This window comes from Ammospiza nelsoni, chromosome Z, assembly GCF_027579445.1.
Source record: "Ammospiza nelsoni isolate bAmmNel1 chromosome Z, bAmmNel1.pri, whole genome shotgun sequence".
In the NCBI taxonomy this organism is placed as follows: Eukaryota; Metazoa; Chordata; class Aves; order Passeriformes; family Passerellidae; genus Ammospiza; species Ammospiza nelsoni.
This window is the reverse complement of record NC_080669.1, coordinates 55,554,889-55,570,092: the sequence shown is the minus strand read 5'-3', so window position 1 is coordinate 55,570,092 and position 15,204 is coordinate 55,554,889. Positions and strand designations below refer to the sequence as shown.

At 37.2% G+C, this 15,204-nt stretch overlaps 1 protein-coding gene across 1 annotated transcript in view; it reads left to right on the top strand.

Moving 5' to 3' along the window:
* ITGA1 (integrin subunit alpha 1) overlaps positions 1–15,204 on the top strand; it is a 73,178-nt gene that overhangs the window by 23,470 nt on the left and 34,504 nt on the right. Inside the window, exons 2-7 of the mRNA XM_059492715.1 lie at positions 4,838–4,958; positions 7,065–7,177; positions 8,109–8,197; positions 8,287–8,401; positions 9,055–9,182; positions 15,056–15,204. Coding sequence (XP_059348698.1) covers positions 4,838–4,958; positions 7,065–7,177; positions 8,109–8,197; positions 8,287–8,401; positions 9,055–9,182; positions 15,056–15,204 — 715 coding nt within the window. The remainder of the gene's footprint in view (positions 1–4,837; positions 4,959–7,064; positions 7,178–8,108; positions 8,198–8,286; positions 8,402–9,054; positions 9,183–15,055) is intronic.

The window sequence follows — 15,204 nt, the reverse complement described above, 5'->3', positions numbered from 1 at the left end:
TTTTTAAAATATCTTTGCAACACCGCTGATTGTAATATGCTGTACAAGCATTAAGGCAGTTTTTCTTTTCATTTATTTTCCAAGATATATAAGGATATGAGAACTCCATAGAATACTTTAATCTTATTTTAGTCTTCAGCTTAAATTTCTGCATTCTCTCTGATATATCAAAAGATGGAGACAGTCTTATCTTTTAACTTTCTTCTTTTTAATTTCCCAATGTTTTCCAGTAGCACATGCTTATAAAAAACATTTCTACTTGTTTTGGTGTGTTCCTTGGTGCACCTAGAGCTGCTTTGTTTCAGTCTCCTGCAAAATGCAGATGAATTGATAAAAACAAGTGCTATAGCAGTAAATGTGAAGTGAAGCAAAAAATAACTTTTTAACCACATGCTGGCAGGGAGAAGTAGTGCACAGCCAATGTGGTAGGCTTGTCCAATGCTAAGTGTAAATTCATCCTTTCCTGTTTTTGAAAGAAAACATTTGTATTTCTTGGTGTTGTCTCTATTTATAGAGGATGCAGTTGTTATTTGCTACAGACCATACACAGTTAAAGTATCCTAACTCAATTTATTCACTTCTCTTGTCTAAGTTGGTCTTTATGGTGCCATTTATTGGGGATGATTTGTGGTGATCTATTTTTCATCAGTAAAGAACCAGGTGTTAGGCTTTGTTCTACATTTTGGCTTATGTTTATATCCATCTTTTTAGGGAAATAAGAGTGCCAATTCTTTGTTTGTAAGGTTAGAGTGGCCAGCCAGGCAATATGCTTGTGAACAAGTCCCAGAAAAATCTGGTTTTGCATGGTTTGGAGGCAGAGTAACTATCCAGACAGCGCAAACGTTTAGTTAAAAGAACTCATTAAATAAAACAGAAAATAATTTATTAGTGGCTACTGGACAAGTATGAGCTACTACTCCAGGTTTGTAATAGAAATAATATTTGTGTTGTCGTCTTGGTGACTGAGAGTTAACTTTTCACATATAGGTACAAGCTGTGCTAGGCAAAGAATGGCACACGCATCAGCTCATGTTCCGCTCAGTGTAAGTCAGCAGTGAGAGGGACATTGCCCCAGGTTTTTCTGCAATGCCTCATTTCTTGCAGAACATGAAGATGAAACTGGAACTTCAGTTTTAACCTTTGAGAAACTTTTATACTTTGCGTTTCTGAACTGTGTCAGTCGATTTTGGTCTGTTCGCAGTCATTCTGTTGACACAACATGAAATAGTTCAAAATCTTAATTTACCTACATTATTTGTGATTAAGTCAAATACTATGTACCTTATGAATTTTTTTTTACGCCTTAATTCCCACAGTTCTGAAGAGAATCCTCTCCAGCTTCCCTGTAGTTCTCCTTTTTCCAGTGCCTCTGCCAATACTCTTCTTAATACATATACAAGTTAGCCAGAAACAGTAGAGAATGCATGCCATCTTAGACAGAAACTGGAAGTTTGAAAGAGTTCAAGCTAGATATTATTAATAATATAATTTTCACAGTCACAATCAGTAATGTTTTTATATATTCTGAATCATTAGCTCCTGTGTACAGTGTTTTCTCTACTAAAAAATCAAGTAAAGCATGAAAGCCAAGTTGCCATAAATCAGTAGATTATTGTTAGCTACATGTGTAATGTAGGTCACCATAAATTCCACTTCTCCGTTTACCATCTGCAGATTTGAACATCTCTTTGACTTGTAAGATTTCTTTTGCAGGATCTTTGGAAAATGCAGCAAGCTACCTTTAAATATATTAATTATTTGTAAGTTAATTTTATACTGTTTATCATGACCCTTACTTTAATGCAAAAACATTATGCTTGTAATGTTTCAAAGCACATAGAGCACAAAGAAGGCCATGCAGTACATTTGGATATTAAAATATGCCAAACAGTTTGTGAGTGAAGTCAAACTTCAAAGCATCTGGTTTCTGGCTAAGATAGAAGGGAAATATGAGAGAGTAAGGGCGCAGCCATCAAGGTCGTGTTTGGTCCAGCGTCGTGTCTGCAGGAGTACATGTAAGCAGATAGCTACAGACAAAAAGTAACCACGTAGTCAAATGTTATGTTCCTCTTCCAGTTTCCAAGTATCTTCAGCTAAAGGGATTTCCTGAACCAGATGTGCATTCTGTGTGGGTTGTAAGCTGCAATGGTTTTGTTTTCCATTGAGTTTTTTAGATCTCCATTAAGCTCATTACATTTAGCCTCTAAGGCTAAACAAGGCTGCCAACAAGGTCTACAGGTTTGTTCTGCTGTGTGGACTCACCACCCTCAGTTTTATTTCTGACCAATCTGGCCCATCTAGCTTCTTTTGGTTCATCTAGCTTTATTTTTTTAAAAGAAAGCATTATTATTGTTGGTTCTAATTTGGCCTTACTCCTAAGCATGAGGATTTGGGTGGTTGGTAGTAAATAGCTGGCATTTTTTACTCATTTACTTACTATCATGTCATATTTTTAGCTGTTACGAGGATTAGAAACACATGCATTAAAATTAAGAGATTTGTGAATGTTACATAACCAATTCAGGAAACTTCAAAACCGAAAATTCCTGTAGTGACTACACAGAGTAAAAATCCATAGTTGTCAATACTACATCACTGTGATGAAACTCCTCATCTATCAGCAGGTGATAAAATGATGGTGGAGGATATCATGGTGAAGTGAACAGATTATAGGGTGCCCATGTAACCTTGGGCTGCTTCAGGAGAAATCAAATTCCAAAGGGCTGGTTATTTTATATCATGGTATATGTTGAACATCATCATAAGGTGAGAAAGGGGAAAAGCGATCTTCTAAGGACCTCTAGAAGGATTTTCTGTCCTTCTTAAAGTGAACAGACCTCTGGAGATCATTGAGAGAGCAGTTGACATGGGTATATTTTGCTTCTACATTTCTTCTTGAACTAAATGATGAATGTAGTTACTTTAGCAGGTGACTCATTAGTACTGTTTCAGTGTCTAGGAGGTAGATTGTGGGTATAAATGACACAGTTCCAATCCCTCATATGCTTTGAAAGTAATAATAGCAATTAGTATTACTCTTTTAGTAGTAAATCTCAGTTCTTACTGAAACTTAACAAAAGAAGACTTGAACTAAAAATAACTTGACTGAATTCCTAAAAATTTGGTTTGTTCATTTTAATTATACTGAAATGACTGAGAATATGGGAGGAAAATGCCTATTGCACATGGACAGGCGTAGCAGAATTTCTTTAAGCATAAATGTTTAAGGGAGACAAAATTATTTTCCAACTAATTATTTCCCATCAGGCTGTCAATGATTAATTTTTTCTTATCATTTGCAGTGAATATTTTCTGAAGAACTAATCTCTGTTTTAGTTTTTTTTCCACTTCTTTATATTTCCTGACTCTGACTGGAGGAAGAAAAACTAAAATAACACAAATTAAACTTTTCCTTTTTTTGCTGTCCAGTGAAACTGGAAATACTTACCAAATGACAAATGGTCTACTGTGATAATTTTACTGCATTAAGCAGGAAATAAGATGCTGAGAGAGACAGATTAGCATTGACCACTTGGGAGCTTAATTATAGAAACAAGCCTTCCATGAGAATTTTGTCAACTCAATAGTGAATAACACAGATGTGATTTAGCAACTGGAAATTATTTAGATGTTTTGACTTGTAGCAAGTATTGGGTATGTGGGTTTTTTAATGTAATGGTTAAGTGTGAGCAAATGCTCACGAAATGCTTCTTGAAAATTAAATGAAATTTTTGTATATTTGTGGTTAAGCAGTTTTAATGTTCTACAAATTCACCTAATTTTTGACTCTTGTGAATTAAACATGCAGCTCTGCAGCAGCAGAGTCAGTGGTTACTTTTGAAACTGATTTACAGGACAAAGATGGAAGAGAGCACTATAAGAAATAGTAAACACAGAAGAGATAAATAGCCTTATTTTTATATACAATAGTGGGTTTTACTTCTTAATGGGCCTTGCAGTTATAGGTATCACTTCAAGCTGGATTTTTACCCTATATCTCAAATTTTCCTGAAACTTGCTATACAGTCAAACTTTTGCAGTATATTCCTTGGTGATGATCATTGAACCTTAGGGTATGGGAAATCAGTCAGAAGAAGCATTCACTCTTTTGATTGATCTCCTCGTAGTCCAAGATCGCCATTGTATAGCAACTTTTCTTAAATGCACAATTATCAGAGTTCTGCCAATAATCGCATATAGATAGTATGGAGATCAGCAAAAGATTGCATAGAAAATTAATTTTATTCTTTTCCAAATATAAATGGTTTACAGGAATTAAGAGAAAACCATATACTTATTTTTCTCTAATATAGATTAAAATTAAATACATCTGAAAACTTTTCCTCATTCTTTTCCTATGTGGTTTTTCTTCAAAAATTTTCTGTTAAAAATTAGTTATTTCTCAATTTAAGTAACCTTTAGAACTAATTACTTGAATGAGGGAACATTTTGTATTAAATTCTTGCTTTAGAAATGAATGGACGTAAAAGAATAACTAAACTGAACTAAATCAATAACTAAAAAGTTATTTATTCTTAAAGGTGATAATGTTTACTTCCTGCAGCTGGAATTTATTTTAAAATGAGTGATGGGAGTTTGAAAGATATGTTTGAGCTACAGAAATCCAGTTGCTAACAACTCTGAATTTACTTATGTACCTATGTATGAAGAAATATGTTTTAAGTCTCTTACAAGCTGAGATATGTGTGCCCCAAATGCCACTTTCAACGTCTTGTGCCTTTCATTAAGTCATAATTGAATGTTTGTTTCTTAGAAGTATTTGGGTTTATTTGTACTGCTACATACTAATTTTTTTTTTAAATACCTTTTTTTAAAGCTTTCTTTCATCTTGTTTGCACTTCAAATGTTGATGTGAAAAATGCACTGACCTTCAGTGGGCCTCTGGAAGACATGTTTGGGTACACAGTCCAACAGTATGAAAATGAGGAAGGGAAATGGTAAGCTCTTTTTCTTTTTTTTTTTTTTTTTTTAACTGAACACTCCAAATTATCAGGTATGCAGTGACTAAGGTGCTGTACTTTTATTATCAAGTTAGGGTCAGACATATTTCTTAAACTTATGCACAGCCCTTAGGAAATCTGGAAAGATTGGGAGAGAAGAAGATCCACATGTATACCTCCAATTTTCTCCTCAGAGACATAAATGACTTCACAAATATGGGTAGATTCCCTCATTGATGGAACTGAGAAAGCACTGTGTTTTGCCTGAGCTCTGTTTTTTCCATTCACCAAATGAAATCTTTACCTTTTCCGTCTGTTAATGTATTTAAAATGAAATTACTTCTGCATTAAGTTTTGGGGGTTTTTTTCTGAAGTTTTCTGTCAGGGATTGTCTAAACTGAATTTTTTAACTCTGTTGGTTGGAAGATTTACCTGTCAAAATATTAATTAGTACAGTACTCCCTCTGCCTTCCCTTTTGGAGGGCTAAGTATGTCTTGCAACTGGTATATATTTGCACTGGGGACCTGGAGCCTTTATCTTAACCTCTCTTTTCCTTCCTCTTGTTCTAAGTAGAGGCTGTATTTTGGCATGCTCACTCATATCATTGCTTTTTGGTCATTTGATAAACACCTGCCTATGCTTTTCCCTTGTTAAACCCCAGAGGCTGATGACTGGGCAGGAGGACTGAAATAACAATTGCATGGTAAAAGGTTTGGGGTAGAGATCTCTATCATTCTTTGCAGCTGGCTCTGGTTTTTCCAGAGATTTTTTGACAATTCTTGGTAAATGCAGGGACTCTTGCAGGCATGCAGGAATGACAGGCAGCATAAGGCTGTGTGGCAGATGGGCCAGACTGTTCTGTGGTGAGCAATCACCACTGCAAGTGCCGGGTCTGCCAGACTCTGAAAGTCTGATCACCACTGCAACACAGTGCTCAGAGAAATAAAACCACAGAGCCTGCTTTTGAATGTGCTAGTTCTTGACTGCTGCAATTGTAGGACGTTTAAATAGACATTTGTATGAGGGTCGTGAGAGAATAAGAATAATGACCTTCTGTGAGCTAGTTTAGACCTTCAGGAAATGGAATTCATTTGAGGAGCTGGGATTTTGCAAAGTAAGTTGTATTGTTGTAAGCAGTCCTGAAACCTTTCAAAAGCAAACAATAATACGAACTAGAAATACGGGATCTACCAGTAGCCAGACAGCAATATAAAGTAGTATGCTAGATCTGGACATCTCTGAAATTGAAATTCAGAGCTCCTGTAAATTGTCAAGCTTTCAGCACATCAGTATTTAGAGCAGAAAATTCGTTAGCTAATAGTTAAAAATATACAAACCAGCCTTGAGGATTTTTCTGCTGCAACCTGTAGGGCACCGATAGAGCTTTCCAGCAGCAAATGGTCTCTGAACCTGACTGCAGCTTTTTCTCAATAACCTGTGGATTCCCTCATGCAAAAAGACAAAATGAAATAGCCTTTCAGACCACATAACAGTCTTCATGGGGCTCTTTCTTTCTGAGAAAGGAACAGCACATGAGCATGAACTTGATGACCATTGATCATCTCCCAGGGGATGTCAGGCACACTCAGCTTCTCTGCATTTTACAATTTTGAAATTTGTTTTTATAACCCTTTGCTTTATTAGTGATAGGGAAGAACATATCTTTTACAGTGCTGCTCCACATTACATAAGACTAAATTCTTCCTCTGAGTGCTTGTGAGACTCTCCTCTTGCATTTGGCCTCTGAGCATGGCAAAAATTTTTCATCAAAGATCCTGTGAAGATCTAGGACATATTAAATAAAGCATATCTTTCCTTCTGTATTACTTCTAAGACTTGTTGTCTACCCACCTGTATTGCTTTTATTTTCCTCTTGAATTTTTAAAAGTGTTATTCTATGCTGTAATTTGGTTTATAGACACATTTCATGTCCTTTTTATTTCTCTTGCATCTGGACTGGTATAAATAGATACTTTTCTTTTTCTCCATCCTATACTGCTAGTGTAGAGCTTGCTGCAGCTGTCCTCTGTCTGTAAATTTTATTTGCTCGCTTTTGTGCCTTGTTAGAAAGAAGACATTCAGGTAACTTATTTAATTTGCAGGGTGCTTATTGGTTCACCACTAGTTGGCCAACCTGAGAAAAGAACAGGCGATGTCTACAAATGCCCTGTAGGAAGGGACAGCCCATCACCCTGCACAAAACTGAACTTACCAGGTATGAAAGGAAATAAAGCTGTGTCACAGCCTTCCTAGTGAAAATTCGCTTGGAGCTCCAGAGCTAAATGTGAAGGAAGTTGTGTTTGTAGCATTAAAAATAATTCTATTTTAAGGCTTCTCACTGTCCTGTGGAAAACATGCTCATACTTTTAGAATGGGTTTGTGGTTGTGTTATCAAAACTTTGTTATGACTGACATTAATTGACTGTGGTTGGCAGGCCTGGCGATTGAGCCAGGAAGGTCTTGGATCATAATTTCATGGATTACCCTTTCCAAAGCTCTTTGAAGCCAAGAGCCTTCATAATGCCATCAGTAAGCTTTTGATGAAAATGTAACTAGGCTGACGCAGTTTAATATGCCAAAGGTAAATATTAATAATTTTCTTGGTCAAGTCAAGAGATACCTGATGTAGACTGGAAGAAAATTCCTGTTTAATATGAACTTCACTAAATGTATCTGTAGTGATATTTTTTTATCTCCTTGTGTTCCTTGAAAACCTAAATGTCAGTAATGCAACATAATAGTAACAAATAGTTACGCAATAGTAACAAATAGAAAAGCTATTAACTCAGTCATAGCAAGACAAGGTAAAAAATGCATTTTTTTTTTCCTATTTAACAAAACTCTGTGCGTAGTAGTATCTTGTTTTCATTGTGCTGTTATTTTTACTTTTTTTCCTTTTCTTGCGGTTCAAGAAAACTATTTGAGACAGCAACCCAGACAAATTTTCTGGGATAAAAGCCAGTCTCAGAAATTTTTCTTGATTGTTGCAGTTGAAGAGGGAGGGGGAAGGGTGCTAAAATATTTGATGAAACCAGTGTGTCAGTCTGGGTTTTATTTTAGAAGCTGGAAGCTCCATACTAGGGGATATATAATTTAGCATTTTGTTTTCATGTTCCTAAATACTTAACATTTTAATCTATTTATAGCTTCTACTTCAGTTCCTAATGTCGTGGAAGTAAAAGAAAACATGACTCTTGGAACAACCTTAGTGACTAACCCAAAAGGAGGGTTTCTGGTAAGAAAGGACTTTTTGCTAATTTTGAAAGTCTGGTTTTTTCTCGGATAGCGTAACAGAAACATTTCACCCCTTTTCATTTTTTAAAGGCATGTGGACCACTTTATGCTTATAAATGTGGACGTCTGCATTACACAACTGGAGTTTGTTCTAATGTCAGCTCCACTTTTGAAACCGTTGGGGCCATTGCTCCGTCTGTGCAAGGTATGCATGCTGCAGGAATTTTCCCGTGTGTCCAAAAATAAAGAGTGCCAAACAAGACAAATGTATACACATAGGCATACTGAAAAAAATGAATTGCTTAACTTAGCTACAGCATTACCAAGTTAAGTAAATGTTTTCATTGTCTGTATATAACCTAAATTCTTCCCACTTTTGGAATTTGTCTCAGTATAAACAATCATTACAGTGCTATGTAACATCCAAACACAATTGCTAAAAATAGTTGCTTATGTTTTTAACTTATGGCCAAAAGACTCCTTTTAAATAATGACAGCATACTGAGACAATTTAGTAATACACATAAAAATCTTAAAGAACTGGTCCTTTGAAAAAATTGTAGAGTAATAGATTGACATTGGCTAAAGTAGGGGGTCACTGGTAAATGCTCCAGTGATATGATCTTCTTCCTTTCTTAAACTTCTGCTTACAAGAAAACTCCTTCCTCACAAAGGGAACACAAGCCATGTGAAATACAATGCAAAAGTTGAAGAATGATAGTTGTCATCAAGCATGTGATTTCAGCCACACTGCAGAACCATATACATTTGTTACTAATGACAGAAGTCACAGCTGGAGCTGTGAGATAAATCTGATCCTTGTTACTGTAAATTCTTATGTGGCAATTTGTATTGCAGAGTGTAAAACCCAGTTGGACATTGTCATAGTCCTTGATGGGTCCAACAGCATCTATCCGTGGGAGAGCGTCACAGGCTTTCTGAACAGCCTCCTGAGAAACATGGATATAGGTCCTCAGCAAACACAGGTAACTTGGTTATTCTATGGTTAATATTGAGAAGAAAAAACAATTTACAGGAAATGGTGTAATAGTTTCATCTATGGACCTCTTCAATTCCAAGAACTTAGAGCAGCAGGATACTAAAGCGAAATAGCTGAAACCACAACTAAGTCAGTACTCAGCCATCAAGCAGCAATGTCAGGAAGACTATCCCTCCCCCCAGCACTCAGGCAGTCTGGAGAAACCAACTTTCTAACCTAGAGACAAAAGTTAAGTGCATTAAGTAAGGCTGCTTGAACACTGTCCTTTTCCACTTCCTTCCTCTCCACAGCCCCTTCTTGTCTTCCTTTGTACTTCATTGCACAAAGGTCATTTCTGCTCTTCTGAGGCACACATGCGTGGTTTGGACAGCTTTTGATTGTAAGCTTTTTGGAGCAGCGGTCTTAGTACTGTGGAACATTGGGCATGCAGCTTTTAAACCTTGAGATCCTAATTAACGAGTGGCTGTTTAGCTGCATGTTATTAATGGCAGAAGCTGCATTTATATAATAAGTGGAGAGGGCCAAATTCCCAGCTGCTATAAATCAATGCGATTCCATCAGAATTAATGGAGCTATGACCAATTACCCCCTGAGGATCTGGCATATGTCCCACACACTGCTTAACAGATTATGTAAATATCAGTTCTAAAAGAACTCTGGGAAGGGGAAAACAATTGAGTCTGGGATACATATTAACACAAAAAGCTTTATTCACAGAAACAGAAGAAACTGTTTCTTCCTTTCTCTATTTTCCGCCTCCCAAAATCAAGGGTTTTCCAGGGCCTCCTGTAATAAATTATAAGCTACAGGCAGTTTTGCAACTTTGGGTTGCTGCTAACTAACTAACTTTGGGTTAGCTGCTAACATTCAGGTCCTGCCTTCACAAAGGAGACTGTGAGATGATATAAAGGATATCTCTGTCTGCAGAGAGTTATCCGTAATTTTCCATGTTAATTGAGGTTTTCAAGTTACCACCCAGGTCCTCTGCTGTCTATACCTAACACTGGCCGATAAAATAACTTATAAACTCTCAATGTTGCAATCATATCCTGTTATTTTAAACGCATTCTTCTTCAAATATTGTGAGGAAGAGGGAAAAACCCTTTGTCAAATTCAGCAGAAAGGACAAAATTCTTTCTATTCCCTTAAACGGATGATTACTCAAACATGTATCACTTTGAAATACTTAAATCTGAACTTCCCTGTATGGGGCATTGGCTGCATGGAAATCATCACTGTCTCCTGCCCAAAGGTCTTCATGGGAGTGGTAAGCAGGGCAATCAACTCCACTGCACCCTCACTCCTCTTCCTTACCCAGCAACTCCTAAATTTTTACAATGCCACACCTCTGTTATGTTCACTTTTGGAATACTGCCTCCTCTGTGTGGCTCAGCTGGCGCACAATAGGTCCCTCTCTGGCCTGCACTCCTGCAGCCTCCCATCTCCACCTACAAAATCCCTTGTGCCCACAGCTTGGCATAGCTACCCCTCTTCTCACACGTACACATATTCACTTGAGGACGTCAGCTTTGGCATCTGGCTGCTACAGAGCAGAAACATTTGAGAGGCAGATAAGAACGGGATAAGGAGGAGAGAGGCTGAAAGGCTGGAAGTGGACGACAGAAGCTCGGCGGAGTTTTCTCAATCCCTCTTATCTTCCTCCTTCCCCAGAGCACATCTCATCTCTCTCCTCTCCTCTGAGCCCCCTGCTCAGGGACCGGCTGCATCTGAAGTTAGTAATGAGTTTATACTCTGTCCCCCACCCACTCCGTCTGCTTTCTCAGAAAAAATGTTTAAATAACTATACAATAGGGAACAGGAGAAACAACAGAGCAGACTTATTTATTCCCTCTCCTCTGGGAGCCCAGAAGACAAGCATAGGAAGAATAATTTGCTTTTTGTCTTTTCAAATTGATTTTTCCAATTTAATTTTTTATTACTTTGTATGTAGAAATCAGTGGACTTTCACTGACTTAAGATTGTTTTGCACAGGAAAGGAATGAGGTGATTACAAAATACCTCCTTAGCAGATTGGGTGTGACTTGTTCAAAACTGTGTTTTGATTAGAGGCTTTTGAGATTTTTTTCCCCCACGTACCTCCTTAATGAAGAATGGTCATTAGACTTGTAGCAAGTTGAGAGAAATTGCTCAGTGTCCCATGTTTGGCAAATTTAAAAATTAAAGTCTGAATTTTCAGATGCAGAAAGTCAAAGTTTATGGTATTTTTTTTCCTTCTCTTCCTCTTTCTCTTCTCCAGATAATCTAAAGCTCCCTTCTGATGATTAAAATGCATATCTTGAGTTTTGGGATAAAAAAAGCAAATGGAAAGCGATGATACAAAAGTAGAAAAAGGAGGAACTGTGTAGAAATAGTAGAAGTAGGAACAAAATCAAGATATTTCTCTTTGCCTTTTTTTGCCTCATTTTTAACTGTTTTGGAGATAATTATCTTTTTACTATGGAGGGGTAGGTTTTTTAACCATTTACGTATGAGTAATTTTCTTTCTTTCAAAAGTAATTTTCTTTCTTTCAATTTTCTTTCTTTCTTTTCTTTCTTTCAAAAAAGAAAGCAGAATACTTGAATAAGTTCACTTCTAGCTTTAAAGCTATGTTGGAAAGGCCTTCAGAAATCTTTAGACCATTTCTATTTTTACATTATTATATGGCATAGGCTGTTATATATCTTTAGCCTGTGCCTTACTGTGTCTCCAAAGGGACTGTATCAGTACACTAATAAGTCATATCTTATGATTAGTTTTGTCTTCACAAGAACAGAACTGTATTTAAGAGATATTACAAAGCTTAAGGATGAGGAAAGGTCTTATGAGAGTTTACAAGTAACTTGTGTCTTGAAGTAAACAAAATGTGGGAGAATTAATTTATTGTTGTTGTTCAGATGCCTTTAAAAAGATCTCCTTATGAAAAAAGGTATTATCCATTAATGCTTCCCAAGGCATCTCTGCTTTTCTCTTACCTTAAGTATCAGTACATCCAAAAATATTCCTGATTTCTCTCCACATCCCAATGCTGAAAACTCTGACATATGATTTCATGTACCAAATGGTTTTCCTTTCATTTTGTTTTTTTGGTTGTTGGTTTTTGCCAAATTGATTAGCTTAATAATTTATTGGGAAAGCCAGAATGTGCTTTCCAAATAAGGGTCTGTATTCATTTATAGGACAACAATAAATCATAGCCCTGAGAACTGCTTTGTTCCAAAGTAGAACAGTCCATCACTTGCCTGTTCTCTTGTACAGCACTTTTCACAGGAACTGGGGACAATTAAAGAATTATTCCCTTGTGTAATGTAAAAGCCATGGAATGCTAGGGAAGGGAACATAAAGTTAAGAATTACAGGAATGTTCAATAGATTATGGTCAGTAATGCTGGGAAAAATAATAGGTTCTCTGGAGTAGAGCAGAATTATGTCTTTCTGTGTAGCACTATTGCATTTTCCAAATGTAAATTAAACAAGCAAATCAAAACATACAATGCCCGTAAGCATCAATCCTAGGGCCTTGCTGGAGTCCCATAAAGGCACATATGCCTCATGTAGATGTGTCACTTTCAGTTTTTCATAAGATGAAAAGGCTATATAAGTTCAAACCTTCACTGGTTTCTAATAGAATATAACTCTAATTTTGCAAGGTGATCATCCTATGATCCTGTAGGAGACTAGAACATGAAGCCTAACAGCATTTTCTCAGAGGCTTTTTGTTACCTTTTATTGAGGAATGGTTCATCTTTGATACCATGGAATATGTAGAAGATGGTGATCAGTGTTTTCAAAGCTAGTGCTAAGGAAGGGTCACACATGACAGTTGTATCCCATAAGATAAGCCCCCCTTCCTTCCTGATTTACAAGCTATGCTGCACAGTGCAGTTTTCAGACTCAGATGTTCTTCCCATTCACTTCCTGAGAAGGAAATGCTCAAAATGTGTACTTGCTGTGATCATGGACGTTTCCTTTCAAACAGGAAATGATACTACCCAATGTCAGCCTGTAATCTTATTTTAGGAAAATGACAACACCAGAATGGGTCTCTAGAATCATGAAGGACTGGCAGATGCTTTTCACACTGGCAGTAGTCAATAGATTATTTCGTTATTGGTACCTCAAAAGCTGCAGAGAAGGAGCCATGAATCCACACCAAACAGCTTCCCAGCATACTGTGGTCTCTGGCTCCAATTGGTGCATGACACTGGAATTTTTAGGCCATTGCTCCTCCTCCAGAAAATCAAGCATGATGCAAATCTCTTGTTCATCACCAGTTCACAGATGTCTTTTTAAAAGATTAACAATATCTTATTCACATATTGTGGCGTGTCACTTTAGGTGCATGCCACAGAGTAGTTGCGTTGGAAGGAAGGGGTTAAAAATTTGATCTTCAGGTTGTAGTTTATTCAGTGCCACATGAGTGTTCTGAGTGATGAGACAGAGTGTGCCCTGGCTGGTTCTGTAAACACTGGGCAGGGTTAATAGCCCTCTGCTCACAGGAACACTGCAGCCTCTGCATTCCCTCTGCTGCCGATGGAAGAGGGCATACCTCCAAGAGACAAATATCTCAAAGGCAGCAACTTGTAATAAGTTTGAGCCTACATTAGTCCTTACAGATTTGACTGTGTTTTCAAAAAGACACGGAAAGTCAGTGGAATAAATTTTGCTATCACATGCCAATATAATTATAGTCCCATAATCATTTGCAACTAGCATTTTATAATGATCATGTTACTGATGTTTACTGTGAAATATTTATCCAATTCTAACCCTTCTGCTTTGCAGAAGCTGAGAGGCTATGAAAATACCTTAAAAAAACCCTGTAAAGCAACTGTAAAATACATACTATGCCACTTCTAAAGTAATGATGGCAGAAACATCCCAGAGGTCTTATTGATCTTCAATAACTTAATGCTAGAGTGCTTTTAATAATAGATGAGTGAGATATAAATGCCACGCAATAGTGCATTTTTCTAAATAACACCTATAAATTGCCATGTGTAACATAAAATTGAAATATGCTAATGGAACATTGTGTGGCTTCTTCCCAGTAAAAGCTGTCAGGAACCTGCCAAAATATTAAAACTGACAGAGATGAATGGGAGAAAATAATTAATATTTAAGAATATAGCTCATCTTTTTATTCCATTCTTGGTTTTGCAGCAGGTTTCCTCAAACATTTTGTGGTTATTGCACAATCCCATGTGTTAATCTTCCAGATAAAGATGTGTTCTGCTGGGGTCATCTACAGGCTTTACGTTACCCTCCCCCATCCCAAAATCACCATTTCCTTCATGTTTTACCCTCTGGTACTTGTCAGGTGGTACTTTGACTTCTGCTGGGAGAACATGCATGTCATGGATGTCCCTGCTGTCTTCATCAAGATAAGAATAGTTGGGTCTTCCTGTTTCCAGGCTAAATTTAGAGTTAATAAACTATTGGATATAGAAACATTATATCTGAGTGGAATGCAGAGAGTTGTGACTGAGCCATGACTTTGTATGCCATAAGGAAAACACTTTTGAGGAGTTGTGACTGGTGGTTGGGCATTGGTCTGCTTGGCCTAGAGGAGAGCAGAGCTCCCATGCAGATGGCCTCAAGCCAGGAAAACCAAGGACTAGAGACAGCTTTTGGCTTTATTCCAGTTTTAAATAAAAGCAATTTAGAAACTTCAAAATGTTTCATGAGACTGTCATCTAGCTAGTCTTGCTCAAACTCATATAGGTGTTTCATCCTGAGGGAAACACAAAGAGTTCAATCCTTCTCCTGGCTGTAAGTACAAACAGACATTGACCCTACTGCAAGATGCTGGGATGTTTTCTTTAAGGGCCATTGATTTTAAACATGAACTCTGTGTTTTAGGTTGGAATTGTTCAGTATGGACAGACAGTAGTCCATGAATTTTACCTGAATACATACTCAACAACAGAAGATGTGATGGCTGCAGCCTTGAGAATCCGCCAGCGGGGCGGCACGCAAACCATGACAGCCTTGGGAATAGACACAGCCAG